The 15,716-nt window shown below is 51.2% G+C and overlaps 1 protein-coding gene across 2 annotated transcripts in view; it reads left to right on the top strand.

The window, feature by feature from the left end:
• SREBF2 (sterol regulatory element binding transcription factor 2) overlaps nt 1-15,716 on the top strand; it is a 76,548-nt gene that overhangs the window by 58,475 nt on the left and 2,357 nt on the right. For both annotated transcript variants that reach the window (XM_039463322.2, XM_039463321.2), the window contains exons 12-18: nt 3,934-4,102; nt 5,955-6,072; nt 7,386-7,495; nt 8,993-9,125; nt 10,669-10,837; nt 13,449-13,634; nt 15,419-15,530. In XM_039463322.2, the coding sequence (XP_039319256.2) occupies nt 3,934-4,102; nt 5,955-6,072; nt 7,386-7,495; nt 8,993-9,125; nt 10,669-10,837; nt 13,449-13,634; nt 15,419-15,530 (997 nt within the window). The remainder of the gene's footprint in view (nt 1-3,933; nt 4,103-5,954; nt 6,073-7,385; nt 7,496-8,992; nt 9,126-10,668; nt 10,838-13,448; nt 13,635-15,418; nt 15,531-15,716) is intronic.

Raw genomic sequence — 15,716 nt, 5'->3', positions numbered from 1 at the left:
CCACCGCACCTGGCTGATATTTTGGATCCTTAGTTAATTTCTTAGAAATCATGGTTATTAAGAATCCAAAATATATATATATATATATATATATATATATATATATACCTATCTATTTTGTTTGTTTGAGACAGAGAGTCACCCAGGCTGGAGTGCAATGGTGTGATGTCAGCTTACCACAACCTCCGCCTTCCAGGTTCAAGCCATTCTCCTTCCTCAGCCTCCTGAGTAGCTGGGATTATAGGCGTATGCCACCACGCCCAGCTAATTTTTTAGAGACAGGGTTTCACCATGTTGGTCAGGCTGGTCTCAAACTCTTGACCTCATGATCTGCCTGCCTCTGCCTCCCAAAGTTCTGAGGTTACATACGTGAGCCACTGGGCCCAGCCCAGCCATCTTTTTTTTTTTTTTTAATAGAGACACAGTCTCACTCTGTTACCCAGGCTGGAGTGGAATGGCTGTTCACAAACATGGTCTCACTATGTTTCTTACCAATACATGCAGCTGTCAAGCAGTGCCCACCTTTTCAAGCTTTGGGATCAGACTAGCCACCACCACTCTCTGTTTTCCACATTGATTTTCACACAGTATTATGACAGATATTACATCATCCAAAGGAAGGTAGTGTGATTTCAATGCTGAGGCTATAGCCTCTCCCCATCTAGTCACTTACAGTGCCCAGCTGATGTTGAATGTTACTGTTTTCCTCCAAAGTTTAAAATAGCCTATCGTTGCTTGATCACTTGCTGTGGGACCTCAGACTGCCTTGGCACCTGATTTGAGAGCCATGGGGTTAGACCGATGTTAGGGGACACAATTGGAGTTGGGACTGGCCCAGGGGTACTGAGTGGCTCTAAGGATATAGGCAGTTGTGGGGTTCTTGCCACAGCCTTTTTCACGTCAGGCAATTAGCAGATGAGTTACAGAGGATAGGTTCCTAGGCCCCAGTTGGGGAGAATCCTGGTGTCTATAACATTTGGGAAAATTAAAAAAAAAAAAAATCTTTTTTTAGGCCAGCCATGGTGGCTTGTAATGCCAGCACTTTGGGAGGCTGAGGTGGGAGGATCACTTGATCTCAGGAGTTTAAGACCAGCCTGGGCAACGTGGTGAAACCCCATCTCTACCAAAAATACAAAAATTAGCCTGGCATGGTGGTGTGCCCAGCTACCTTTTTGTACGGTCCGAACTACTCAGGTGACTGAGGTGGGAGGATTGCTTGAACCCAGGAGGTTAAGACTGCAGTGAGCCTTGGTTATGCCACTGCACTGCAGCCTGGATGACAGAGCAAGACCCTGTCTCAAAAAGAAAAAAGAAAAAAAAATTTAAGGAAAATTATTATAGGACTAAAATGCCAAGAAAATTAAAAGCCATTTTCACAATTTCCCTTATAGAAGCCCTACTTTAGATGACTGTATCCCAGAAGATAGATATACATATATATATAAATATATATGTATATTTATTTTTTGAGATGGAGTTTCACTCTTGTTAGCCAGGTTGGAGTGCAGTGGCACGATCTCAGCTCATTTGCAACCTCTACCTCCCAGGTTCAAGTGATTCTCTTACCTCAGCCTCCCAAGCAGCTGGGATTACAGGTACCCACCACTGTGCCCAGCTAATTTTTGTATAGTTAGTAGAGACAGGGTTTTGTCATGTTGGCCAGACTGGTCTAGAAGTCCTGACCTCAGATCCACCTGCCTCAGTCTCCCGAAGTTCTGGGATTATAGGTGTGAGCCACCACACCGGCTTTTTTTTTTTTTTTTTTTTTTTGAGATGGAGTCTTGCTCTGTCACCCTAGAGTACAATGGTGCAATCTCGGCTCACCACAACTTCTGCCTCCTGGGTTCAAGCTTGAGCCCAGGAATTCAAGACTAGCCTGGGCAACATAGCAAAAACCCATTTGTACAAAAAATAACAAAAAATTAGCCAGGCATGGTGGCATGTGCCCCATAGTTCCAGCTACTTGGGAGGCTGAGGTGGGAGGATCATCTGATCCCAGAGGTTGAGGCTGCAGTGAGCCATGATGGCCCACTGCACTCCAGCCCAGGTGACAAAGTGAGACCCTGTCACAAAAGAATTAAGCTTAAAATACATTTTAGCTTTGTGATTTCCACATTGGCCCTTTCTGGTTCCTCTTGCCATATGACCTAGACCAGGCTTTGTTTCTGCTTCAGTTTGTGACATTTGGGCCCTTCTAAGGGACTAGTTGGTCCTCAGTTTCTCCTGGAGCAGTCACCAGGCTCCCTTGCTGATTGGACATGTGGAGTAGGCTGTTCTGGAAAGAGAGTTGGAGCCAACCATTTAAATGTTCTGGGACCTCAGAAGCCCTGGAATCACACCACCCTCGCCAGCCTCCATCCTGGCTCAGCTCCTCAGCTACTGTTCTCCCACCACTGCAGTTACCAGGTCAGATTCAGTGAGTGTTTTGTGGAAGGTTGGCGGAGGGTCACAAGGTTCCTCTACATTTGTTCTCCAATATACAGTATCAACACTGGTTAGCAAAGAGGAGAAAGGACTGTTAGTGCCACTGGTCCCGTGATTAGAAATGTAAGTGAAATGCCCCACCTCATGCCATAAGCTGCCATGAGATTATATGTCTGTAGAACAGGTTATTTTCTCTCAGATTCAGGCAATATCTCCAAGTTCCCCCTTGAAGAGAGACAGACTTCTCTGTCTGTGTCCTTGAGTGGCACTCTGACAGTGCTATTTCTGACCCTGGCATTCAAGTCTTCTGAAGCTGTTACATTTGCTGATAGCTACTTGGTGCCCAGTAAAGGTCAGAACCATCAGACTGAACCAGACCATGAAACAGCTCCCCTCTTGTGGGGGCGAGAGCTGGGGTGTGGAGGCTGATGTCTGCGGGCCTTGGCCTGGCAGCCCTGCCCCTGGGCTCCCTGGACTTTTTATCTTGTGCTTCTCCCTCCCTCCTGTCTTCCTCTCCTCAGTTCCTCACTCACCTGGCCTGTTTCAGGGAATGGTTATGGGTTGGAAGTTGTGAGTGTTACTGTGAAGATATCCTCACTCAAAAAATTACAGAACTGAAAGCGTGATAGTATTGTCCCTGCAGTTCTTGTCACTGCGGTCCCGGAATGATGTTATCCCCGCAAGTGGAGGAGGGGCCCAGAGACCGGAGGCCCTGGCTCTTTGAATTGTCCCACAAAGAGGCTTTCCAGGATCCCCCCGTTCTTTCTCGCAGGCTGGTGTTCACATCAGGGGCTCATGCAGGGGTGCTGTGGGGTTTCTGTAGGGGGCTGCAAAGCTGGCCCTGCGGGGAGAGTCTCTCACCCACCCACACACAGATACTTGCCTGCACGGGGCTGGGCTGGCCTCCCAGCTGCCCCTTCACTCCAGTGCCATCTAATGTGATCCTGACTGCTGGCCATGTGCCATGCAGTCTTCTGAACTTTACACACAAAGTAAAAGTAAAAGAAATATTAATGAAAGCAGAATAGTTTTGCCTAAAATAGTCTAAAAGATATGTAATTAAAACAACATGGTGAAAAGTTCCAGAATAGAAGGGGCTGCCTGGCTTGGCACTCACAGGCAAGGGTGAAATACAGCAGCCAGGAGGCCTCTGAGCCCCCTCCTTGGGAAACTCCCCTCCCAGTTTACCCTGCAGGTTGAGTGGCAGTAAGATCAGGCAGTCCCAGCAGGACAGGATCCAGCAGGAGTATCACACCTGCCTCATGGCTGCTCCCTGCCCTCCTGCTGGGATTTTGACCCAGTCACCAAGTCCAACACACTCCACTGGTGGGCTTACCCTAGTTTGCATGGTGGGGTTTACTTCCAGGTACCTGTGAGAGTCCTAGCCCTGCACTGATCTTTCCCAGTCTCCCCGCAAGCCCATCTCCACCGTGGTGCTTTCTGATGGCCCCACAGTGGCTGCAACCAGCATTCTGCCACCTTGGTGTTACAGTCCTTGTCCTTCCACAGAGCTACTTCCTCAGCCGAGCCCAGAGCCTGTGTGGCCCTGAGCCCAGCACTGTTCCTGACTCCCTGCGTTGGCTCTGCCACCCCCTGGGCCAGAAGTTTTTCATGGAGCGGAGCTGGTCTGTGAAGTCAGCTGCCAAGGAGAGTCTGTACTGTGCCCAGAGGAACCCAGGTGAGAATAGCTCGAAGCCGTTCAGAATTGGAGAAAGCCATGCCAACTGTACTACAGAGCTACTGTGCAGCAGACATGTGATGACACGGGTTGTCTCTCAGTATTGTTGAGTCCGTTTGTTTGAACTGAAGCTCAGGGAGGTCACATAACTTGCCAAAGGTCACAAGCCTGATCAGAAATTGTTAGTGGCTAAGCTGGGTGTGCAGCTCTGCTCTCTCTGACATTCGGAGCCTATGGTCCTTACATCACACAGTGATACATTGTGATTAAGCACCAAGTGCGCACTCTTAGCCCTTGTTTTGGGGCTTTGGAGACACAAAAGATGTGTGAGCCTTGCTCTCCCTGGCCTCCAGAGTTCGGGAACAATAGGTGGCAGGCGGTCATCAACTGCTGAGAGTGGTGACAGGGACGAGGCTCCAGGCATTGGAAGGAGGTGCTGGCTTTCTGTCCCTGGCATTTGTTAGTGATTGGAGTTGACTTGCCTGGCCTTGGAGCAGTAGAGGCTGGTCGGGATTGACTTAGACCTTGAGTGCTCAGTGGCTCTCAGCTTTCTGCTGTACTTTTCTTCCCCTCTCAGAATTGGGAGTCTGTGGAGAGAGTGAGGTTCTGCAGGTTCAGGGGTGTGTGTCAAGCATCATGGGGGTTTGCTATCCTTTTTTTTTTTTTTTTTTTTCTTTTTCTTTTTCTTTTCTTTTCTTTTCTTTCTTTTTTTTTTTTGAGATGAAGTCTTACTCTGTTGCCCAGGCTGGAGTGCAATGGCGTGATCTCAGCTCACTGCAACCTCTGCCACCTGGGTTCAAGCAATTCTTCTGCCTTAGCCTCCCGAGTAGATGGGATTACAGGCATGCACCACCACGACCAGCTAATTTTTCTATTTTTAGTGGAGATGGGGTTTCACCATATTGGCTAGGCTGGTCTTGAACTCCTGACCTCATGATCCACACACCGCGGCCTCCCAAAGTGCTAGGATTACAGGCATGAGCCACTGCACCCAGCCTTCTTTTCTTTTTTAAATAATAACTTTATTGCTCAACATGCGGAATTATATGCTACACCAAAATATAAAGGATGAAAGCAAAAGCAATCCTCAATCTTTCTACCCCAACCCCTGCTGGCTAGCCATGGACTTCCCAGTGGCATTGTCATTTCTGGCAGTCTTTGCTTCCAGGTCTTGTTACCTGGAATACGTTCATAAGTGTCCCTCCTTCTCCTGGTCATTAGATCAAGGCCCACATATCTGCCACATATGTGTCCCACATACCTCGCCACATGCGAGGAGAGAGAAGGGGCTAGTGATTTCAGGCCTGCCAGTAAATAAACTTGCTGGTAACTGTCAGCCGTCCAAGCATTGCAAGGCCCTGTGTCTAAGCAGTTCAGACAGGTCACTGCTGATGGCACGTTCCATGACAAGGTTGTGGGAAAACAGGAGCATGTCCTTTGTTGTCATGAGCATGGGAGCAGCCACCACCTTTTTCTCCTTGCCTGGTGGTTCTCCTGAGCCACATGGAGAAGAGACATCCTCTGAGACATTCCATTTTCTGTTTTCTGATCCAACTCCACCCAACAGCTCCCAACCTTGGAGTACTGAGCACTGTGCCAGGAGGCACAGCAGCCTCCCCCATGCCCCCTCCCCACCAGAGTTCATACAGAACTAACCTGGGCTCTTCAGCCTGGGAGTGAACACTCTCCCCCAGCCTCCATCTGTTCAGCACAGTCATTCTGGGCTTTGGTTGAGAAGGGGGATCTGATCCCCATTCACAGGGCATGGCTGTGTTTTGAGTTTCTCTCCATAAAGACAAAGTGGATTTATAAATGAGCCCCATTTAACCCTCCTTTCCTGTCTCTTTTCCAGCCGATCCCATTGCCCAGGTCCACCAGGCCTTCTGCAAGAACCTGCTGGAACGAGCTATAGAGTCCTTGGTAAAACCTCAGGCCAAGAAGAAGGCTGGAGACCAGGAAGATGAAAGCTGGTAGGGTCCCCAGACCAGTCCCCCTGCCTCAGGGCTTGTCCAGCCAGGCAATTCCAGGACCACCTGAAGGCCTGTACTCCTAGAGGGAAACAGCCCTGGCATCAGGTTGGCAGGGCAATCAAATGGTTCCTTTGTATTTAACTTCTCAAAAATGAGAGCCCCGCATGAACTCTCACCTGGCCTTTTCTCCTAGACCAAGTGCATCCATTTTTATGTATCCCTTTACCAAGCGGAGTCAGTACTTGGACCAAATCGGGAATTTCATTTGCTTGCTTTGCTGTTTGGGGTAGGGAGCAGTGACCTGTTGAAAGGGGATGGGAATAAAATGTGGCAAGTTCAGCAGAAGGGAGACACATCTGACCTGGACATCTTGGGGGCCCAGCCCCTCATGGAATGTGCCAGGCAATTTTTGTCTCTGAGATAGTTACTGAGCACAGACCTTCTTTCACAGAGTAAGACCTGAGGCGCAGATGGGTACCAAAGTCACTTTCTTTATTTTTTTTTGTTTTTATTTTTATTTTTATTATTTTATTATTTTATTATTTTATTATTTTATTTTTTTATTATTTTATTATTTTATTGTTTTATTGTTTTATTTTTATTATTTTTGTTTGTTTTTTGTTTTGGGGGTGGGGTGGGGTGGGTGGGGGTTGAGACAGTGTCTCACTGTCGCCTAGGCCAGAATGTAGTGGCACAATCTCGGCTCACTGCAACCTCCACTTGGGTTCAAGTGATTCTCCTGCCTCAGCCTCCCAAGTGACTGGGATTGCAGGCATACGCCACCACGCCTGGCTAATTTTTGTATTTCTTGGTAGAGGCAGAGTTTCACCATTTGTCAGGCTGGTGTCGAACTCCTGACCTCAAGTGATCCACCTGCCTCAGCCTCTCAGAGTGCTGGGATTATAGGCGTGAGCCACGATGCCTGGCCCCAAAGTCACTTTCATACAAGGCCCAGATCTGATTAGCGTGCCCTGAGGAGAGGGAAAGGGCAGTCCTGCTTGGGAGATAAGAAAACTTCTTGGAGGAGATAATACTGGACTTGGAGCTTCAGGGGAGGAGTGAGACTAGGCTGTGGGGGATGTTAGGGAAAGGCCTCCAGTAGAGGGAAGAGTGTCATGACAGCCCAGAGACACGGAGGAAGGATGCCTGGGGAGTACAAAGGGTGCACATAGACAACTTTCGCGTGTGCCTGGGATAATGGGGAATTAGCGGAAATGGCCTTGGGTCTTAGAGCTGGAGAGCTCAACAGCCAGGCCATGAGGTGGGCCTTGTGTATGTTTTGATGTACATAAGACCCTTTCTTTTCTTCCTAGTGAATTCTCCAGTGCTCTGGAGTACCTGAAATTACTTCATTCTTTTGTGGACTCTGTGGGGATTGTGAGCCCCCCACTCTCCAGCAGCTCTGTGCTCAAATCTGCCCTGGGTAAGCATCTGCGGGTGGCCCACAGTCTTGGGCTGCTTAGTTCAGGTCTTCACAGTGCTTTTGCCCCAGGGGTCCAGGGTGTTAGGAGCGTAGATGCCAGCCTCTTCTCTGGATCCCAGGTTTATACCTATGAACTTCATATGGCCCCAAATCACAGTCACCCCCCTCCCAAACAGCACTCAGAGGCAGGAAACAATGGTTTCCAGAGATGTTGGGCAATGAGTGATTGAATGCCTTCCTCAAGCGCTGGCTATGTGGCCCAGGAGACAATCCTTCTTAATGCCCAGAAGAACAAGCAAAGAGTGGCCCAGGCACCAGGGCAGGCAGGGGGTCACCTTTCAGATGCACAGTGGCTCCCAAGGCAGCTCTTGGGCCTTACGCTCTTTGCAGAAGAGACTTTTCATCTGGGCGTCTCTGCCACCCCCAGCCCCTGATTGCCTCAGGGTCACAGCATAGCCCACTGACTTAAGTTGACACCAGGACATTTCTTTGCTTCTATCCCTAAACTGCCATCAGGATGATAGCACATCAGCTGCCAACTCTTGGGTTTCTGGGACCACTGGGGAAGTTGGGGCTACCAAGCTACCTCTGGTTGCTCTCCCTAAGGAGGGAGGGATCCCAGAAAATCAGCCACCACATCATGATCCTTGACCTATGGCCTCTCTGTGTTTTCAAGTTGAGGGAAGCACGACCATCCCTACTGGTTTTGTGAGATCACTACTGTCATCGTTTTGCAGCTGAGAAAACTAAGGCTGTGAGAGGAGAAGACTTAAAATATTCTAACAGGAGCCTGTTCCAGAGTCTTCGAAGATACTCTTTATGACCATTGAAAGCTTAGGGTGTATCCATCTTTTTACTTAAAAACAACACTGTGGTGAACATCTGTGTTAAACTTTTTTCTGTCTTTATGCCAATATCATTATGATAGACTGCCAAAAATGGGATTACTAGCTTAATGGGAGTGAACTTTTCTTTTCTTTTTTTTTGAGATGGAGTCTTGCTCTTGTTGCCCAGGCTGGAGTGCAATGGCACGATCTTGGCATAATGCAACCTCCACCTCCCAGGGGTTTAAGCAATTCTTCTCTCCTGCTTCAGCCTTCCAAGTAGCTGGGATTACATGTGCCCACCACCACACCTGGCTAATTTTTTCATATATTTTTAGTAGAGACAGGGTTTCATCATGTTGGCCAGTCTGGTCTTAAACTCCTCACCTCAGGTGATCCGCCTGTCTTGGCCTCCCAAAGTGCTGGGATTGTAGGTATGAGCCACCACGGCCAACCGGAGTGAACATTTTTAAGGCTCTTGATACATATTGCCAAATACATTCCAAGATCTGTTCACACCAGAATCCTGGATGTGGGAACGCAGAGGCTGCTGGCCTATTGCCAGAAGGCAAAGATGTTACCCACCTCCTAGGAAGGAAGTGTAGCAGCCTCTGAGCACTACAGGTCTCATTTCTGTGGGTGCTGGAGTACGTTTGGTGCTGTTCCCCTCTAGGTCCAGACATCATCTGTCGGTGGTGGACGTCTGCAATCACTGTGGCCATCAGCTGGCTCCAAGGAGATGATGCAGCTGTGCGCTCTTATTTTACCAAAGTAGAACACGTCCCCAAGGCCCTGGAAGCGACAGAGTGCGTAAGCCTTCTTGGCCACTCGCTTCTCTCTAGGGGAATCTTATCTGAGTTAGTGGGAGCAGGCTGCACTGGGTGGGCATGTTGGGGTTAAGGGTCAGGACTGCATGACAGGTGGGGAGCTAGAAAAGTTGGGGGCGAAGGCACCATGGAGAACTCAAGTTGGGCCTGCAGGTCCTATGTGCAAGTATCCTGCTCTGCACAACACGACAGTTGTCCCAGCAGCTGTCAGCACTGCCTCCTCCCTGCAGCCTTCATGGCGCCACAGGCTAAAAGGAAGAGACAGAGCAGCGTGGCTCCCAGCACCTTCAGAAGCTTCATGGTGGAGGCAGGCAGGGTGCTGGTGGTTCACAGTTAGTTCAGAGAGGCCACAGTTGCCCCCAAAACTCACGTGTACTGGAGCATCCTGCCCCTGTGTGCCAGCATTTTATCCACTTTCCTTCCAGCCACCTCCAGCCCCACCATCAACCCTAGCAACCTTGTCCTGTAACTAAAATAGCCTTTAACACTTGGCATAACCAGAGAGCTTTTGACATTCCTCTTTGGAGATTTATGTCTGCATCTTGGGGACATTCGGCACATAATGATGGGCAGCCCTGCCTGCTGTACTCCCTGGCTGTTTCTAATTGGATCTGACTGTTGTAAGAGAAACTGTAAAATGCTCCAAGACGAAAGGCCCCACGAGGTCCTATCCTTAGAGCCAAGTCTGTAACATTTCCTGTCAAGGAGACTCTTAACCAGGAGCATAGGAAGGAGCTGAGAAGAGTGAGTATACACAGGCTGGAAGCCCTGTGCTCCCTGAAGTAGATGTGATACCCTAATTCATTGAAATAGCCTCATTTTTAAGCCCTCTGACTAGTAAGCACCTACCCTGCCCCAGCCTTGTGTAGCATTCCACCTGTATGTATGTGTCTCCCAGTCAGTGTGCCTGAGGACACTCAGCTGGTAGGTTGTCCCAAAGTCACCTCACTCCTGAGCAGCAGAGCTGCCATGGACAGCCAAGACACCCCTGCAGGCACTGCTGCCTGCTGGATTCACTTATCCCTGGGTCCTTCTGCTCTTCAGGGACTAGGATGCTACGAGAACTCCCCCAACCCTAGCCTCCCCTTTCACTCCCCAGTCTGCTCTACAGAAAGAAACTAAGTTTCTCCACAGAGTTTAACACCACATATTTGGGGGAGTGGTCCCTTAAAGAACGGGTACAACACCTTATTGTGGCCACTTTAAAGATAAGGAAACTGAGGCACACATGTTGGAATGCCTATCTTAGATGGCTTCTTAGCAGCAGACGTAGTGGTGAAACCTGTGTCTGACTTCTTCCAGCATTGAGTGACGGTGTCACAGGGTTGGAAGCCAACCCTAGCTCAGGGCTGGCATTTCAGATCTGGAGCTGGTGGCCTGGAGCTATCATAGTAGCACTGCAGCTGACAGACCCACATGTCATGTCAGTGTGGGGTGTGGTGGTCACTGGTTTGGGCTCCTCTACCTGTCAGACAGGTGATACATAGTGACCTGCCTCTCGCCTCCCTTGTTACTGCTGCAGGAGCCCCCTGGTGAAGGCCGTCTTCCATGCCTGCAGAGCCATGCACGCCTCACTCTCTGGGAAAGCAGATGGACAGCAGAGTTCCTTCTGCCATTGCGAGAGGGCCAGTGGCCACCTATGGAGCAGCCTCAACGTCAGCGGGGCCACCTCTGACCCTGCCCTCAACCACGTGAGTGGGGGCTGAGCAGGCCTCTAGGGGAGGTGCTCTGTCCTGGTTCATGAGAACACTCCCACCCACTTCGTGCTGACCTCACAGGTGGGGTTGTCCAAGAGACAGATTAACCAAGAGAGCAGCCCCCTTTCAAAAAAAGGTGGACTCCCTTGTCAGTCTCTGAGGCAGGCATGTTTCTACCTGTACCTTTCTTAGGCTTCCAGAGTCCCAGGTCCTACTGGCCCATACGCTCTGTAAGCCCAGGTATACCCCAGCTGGCCAGGGCTTCAGCCTGCATTTGTTCCAGCAGCTTGCAAGACTTTCCAGGCCTCTGTAGGTGCCTTGGAGTGAGCCCCTGCCCCCCACCCCTGGCACACGAACGGAGTTGAAGACTGCTCTGGGCGCCTGTCTGGCTGACCGCACACCTCCTGGCGGGCAGCTGTGGTGCATTGTAGTTGCATTGCATGTTCTGGTGGTATCCATGCAATGTTTCCACAGTGCATCACAGAGGCCTGCCTGGCCCTCAAGAGACGCCCACCATGTCCTCACCGAAGGCCCAATTACTTGGGGAGGTGATTCTAATAGAGGGCACTGCTGCCTCTGTTGGAGACTAAATCACAGCCATCCCAGAAAAAAGGGGAGGACACCCAGCTGAAAGTGGAGCTTCACCTGGTCTCCTGGGGAACGTGTCCTTAACTCCAGAGAGGGAAGGGCAGGCAGAGTCCTGGAGGTTCAGATTCTCAGACACTCTCTGGGGTTTGATCTCAGGTAGCTAGGCTAGTACTTCATGCTAGATATTGTCAGTGGGCCTTGGCACTGGGATGAACCCAGGACAGCATGCCAGCCCCTACAGGGACAGGCAATGTGCAGAAAAGGCCCAAACCAGCTGGGCGTAGTGGCTCACACCTGTAATCCCAGCACTTTGGGAAGCCGAGGTGGCCAGATCACCTGAGGTCAGGAGTTTGAGACCAGCCTGGCCAACATGGTGAAACCCCGTTTGTACTAAAAATACAAAAATTAGCCAGGTTTGGTGATATGTGCCTGTAATCTCAGCTACTCAGGAGGCTGAGGCAAGAGAATTGCTTGAACTCGAGAGGTGGTGGTTGCAGTGAGCCAAGATCATACCACTGCACTCCAGCTTGAGCAATAGAGCAAGACTCCATCTTAAAAAAAAAAAAAAAAGTCCTGCCAGGTGCGGTGGTACGTGCCTAAAGTGCCAGCTACTCGGGAGGCTGAGGCTGGAGGATCACTTGAGTCCAGGAGTTCTGGGCTGTAGTGCGCTCTACTGATCAGGTGTCTGCACTAAGTTAGGCATCAATATGGTGACCTCCCGGAAGCAGGGGACCAAAGTCCCAAATTCTCCTGGGCTGCCAAGACCAAAGGCAGATGGCAAGCCACAACTCAGCTTCTCTTTTGGGCTTTCCATTAGTCTCTTCCATATTTGTCTTCATGAGAGAACCGAACAGTACAGGCTCAGTTTGGGGTTCTTTGTTAGCTGCTCTGTGGTAGGAGAGTGAGCCTAGAAGACAACCGCACGCAGCCTGGTGGCCCTTGGAGGGCAGAATCCAGCCTAGGCCTGCTGCCTCCATGCCCACAGGCATTCCTGCAGCGCACACAGCTTAGAAGCACCAGGTTTTGTTTGAGGAGAGGAATCCTTTTCCACATCCTCATGAAGCAGACAAGAGCCAGAAAATTGTAGGCAAGGATCCAGGCCTCGTGCAGGGACAGGGCAGGGTCTGCATCAGCATAGGGACTTAATTCCCCAGGCCCAGTGTCTTGGGAATGAGGAAAGCCAGGGCTGGGTGAGGTGAGGCTCAGCCTGAGGGAGTTCATCTGGACCAGAGGGCTGCTTGCAGCTCATCTCAAGAAGGACTTGCTGCTCCTCACTGCTCAGTGTTGTGCGGGTATGCCACTGGGAGCTGGGCGGGCAGCCTAGCCTCATAGGTGGTAGGCAGAGAGTATGCATGGCCCACACACAGTGTCTTGTCATATGACACAGTAGCCCTGTGGTGGTGCCCTTTCCATTTTTTTTGGATAAAGAAACTGAGGCTCAGAGAGATGTAAGTCCTGCGCCAGGGTCACCTAGCTAGTAAGTGGCAAAGCTAGGTCAATCAGCCTAATCCCCAAGCACCAAACCACTCTGCGGTTCTGCCTTCTGAGACACCTGTCTCCCTCTCCCTCTCCTCCTCCTTCCCCAGCCCCAGCTCCAGGCCCTGCTGCCACTTCAGGCTTTTCCTTGGCACCTTGTGGGCATCGCAGTCTCCTAGGCAGCCACAGTGGGGCTCCCATGAGGTGAAAGAACCTGTGCCTTCAACCCACAAGGGTTTTATTTCTGCCCTTGCCACCTGCCTGTGCTGTGTTCCCTGTACAAGCTACTGTCCCTGTCAGAGCCTTGCTTTCTCACCTGCAGAATGGGGAGGGCCTGTCTCCCACCTCCTGGGGCCATGGAAGGGATTGGTTCTCCCTTAAGCTGTTCTCATGTGCTCAGTAGTCTGCCAGACTCTGGGGCTCTCCACTTCCTCCCAGAGCTGCCTGGTGTTGGTCTGGGGGAAGCCTGGTAGGTGCTGGGATCCTTGCCTCAGGGATGGGCTAGTCATCTGTCCCCCCTCTCTCATGGCTGACCCCATAGGTGGTCCAGCTACTCACCTGTGACCTGTTACTGTCACTGCGGACAGCGCTTTGGCAAAAGCAGGCCAGTGCCAGCCAAGCCATTGGGGAGACCTACCACGCATCAGGCGCTGAACTGGCGGGCTTCCAGCGGGACCTGGGCAGCCTGCGCAGGCTGGCACACAGCTTCCGCCCAGCGTATCGCAAGGTGAGGCCCAGCTGGCTGGTGGGGTAGGGCAGATTGGAGTTTGTGGGGCCTGAGCCCAGAACCCAGCATGGGCACCAGCATGTGGTTGTGGAGTTGGCCCTCTGAGGTCAGCCTGGTGACCTGTGGAGCACCTGCTTGGCTTGTGCCCAACACTGGGCTGGGCGCCATGTGTCCCTGTGTTCAGCACACATTGGTTGAGTGCCTGCTGTGTGCCTGGCCCTGGAGCTCGGCAGGGAGCAGGTCATACTTTGCCGCCACAGACGGGCCAGCAGGGAGCCATACCTCCCCAGGCACATGCTGGGTGGGAGGACACTGAGGGCAGTGGCAGCAAATTAGGGCTCCTGGCCTGGTCCCAAGCTCTACTTTGACTTTTATAACTGTTGGCAAAGTGACAATTTCTCTAGAACCACACTAAAGCGAAATTGACATTTATTCTTTTTCACAGCAGCTAGGGGCTTCAGTTTTTCTGCTGGGTAACATCCCCTTGGAAGTGGCCACACTGTCTGAACTGAGTCTCGGAGGAAAGTTCTATGACTGGGCTTGCTGGGCTCCAGCCATTTCCTTTGTTGTTTATTTTTATTGTTACTTAATGTATTCAACATATTTGTACCTGTATTTTTTTCTAAGAATTTGAGTAAGATGACTCAGAAGTGCCATTGAGGGGGTATGGCCTGGGCTGGAAGAAGGCCTCAGAGCAAGGCTGCTGCCGCAGAGCCTGATATTCGGCCCCCACATCCATCACCCTGAGGTGCTGCAGGACCCACACAGGGTTGCACTGTGGCCACTGTGTGCAGCAAGCCAAGATGGACACAGCAGAGAATATCATCAGAGAGCCATTCCTTACCATGGAAAGAGGGCATGTGCCCCAAGGCCTGGGGTGGCACCCCTGTATCCTAGAGCCCAGTCTGATCAGCCCTCTGGTCTGCTCACAGCATGGCTGGCATCAATGGCCTTTTTTTTTTTTTTTTTTTTTTTTTATAAAAAGGGTGGTCTTGCTGTGTGGCCCAGGCTAGTCTGAAACCCCTAACCTCAAGCTCATGCTTTGGCCTCCCAAAGTGCTGGTTTTACAGGTGTGAGCCACCTCATCTAGGCCCAAAGGCCGCCTCTTAAATACCGTTTCCATCCTGCTTCTCCCTGCTGAGAGCCCTGCAGTAGCTCCCTGTTGCCTACCAGGACCAGAATCTACCTGGCAGCACTGAACACCCTCCTTGAAGACTGAGATATAAAGGCATCAAAAAGAGCTTGAGATCTTAAAAAATGACAGACTTCGGCCTTGCCCTTCACCTACCAGTGGCTCATACCTCAGCGCTGCAGACTTTTACCCGCACACCTCTAGACTCTGTTCCTTTCTAAAGATACGGAAGTAAAGAGGGTACCGAACCTCTCTGGTACCAGCCCAGCTGTCCCCCTCACCCCTCTGTCCCTGCCACACCTGTCCTTTTGTCAAACTGGCGGCAGCCTCCAGGGCCTTGAGGCTTCACCCAGGCCCTGCTTGTCTGCCAGCCCCACAAGGTGCGTCCAGGGCTTTTTTGTCACCAGTTGAGAAAAGCAGGCATTTTGCCTCTCTCTCCTCTCCTCCCACTCCTGCAGCTCAGCCAGGTTTCCCACCTGGCTCAGGGTCAGAATAGGGGACAACAGAGGTTGCTTTTCAGGGTTGAACAAGGCAGGGTGGTATGGGAAGGGATGTCATCAGGTGGCAGGCAAGTTGGCTCAGGGAGAGCTACCCTGGGCATAGACAGGTGGAGATCAGGAGTATGATGGGTGTCACCCCTGCAACTCCCCAGGTCTTCCTGCATGAAGCGACTGTGCGCCTGATGGCAGGAGCCAGCCCCACCCGCACCCACCAGCTGCTGGAACACAGTCTGCGGCGCCGCACCACACAGAGCGCCAAGCATGGTGAGTCCACCGCTCTCTAGCTCGCAGGCTGGGGCTGGCCCTGCCCTCTGGGAAGAGAGGAGGGGAGGGGCCAGCCCAGCTCCCACATCTAGCAGCTGTGCCCAACACACCTCTCTGAGAATGAAAGAAGCTTGAGACCGTTCTTGGTGGGTTGCAGGGGTGGGAGTGGTCATGGGTCATGCTGTG

Source organism: Saimiri boliviensis, chromosome 21 (genome assembly GCF_048565385.1).
Source record: "Saimiri boliviensis isolate mSaiBol1 chromosome 21, mSaiBol1.pri, whole genome shotgun sequence".
NCBI classification, from domain to species: Eukaryota; Metazoa; Chordata; class Mammalia; order Primates; family Cebidae; genus Saimiri; species Saimiri boliviensis.
This window is presented reverse-complemented; position numbering and strand designations above follow the sequence as displayed.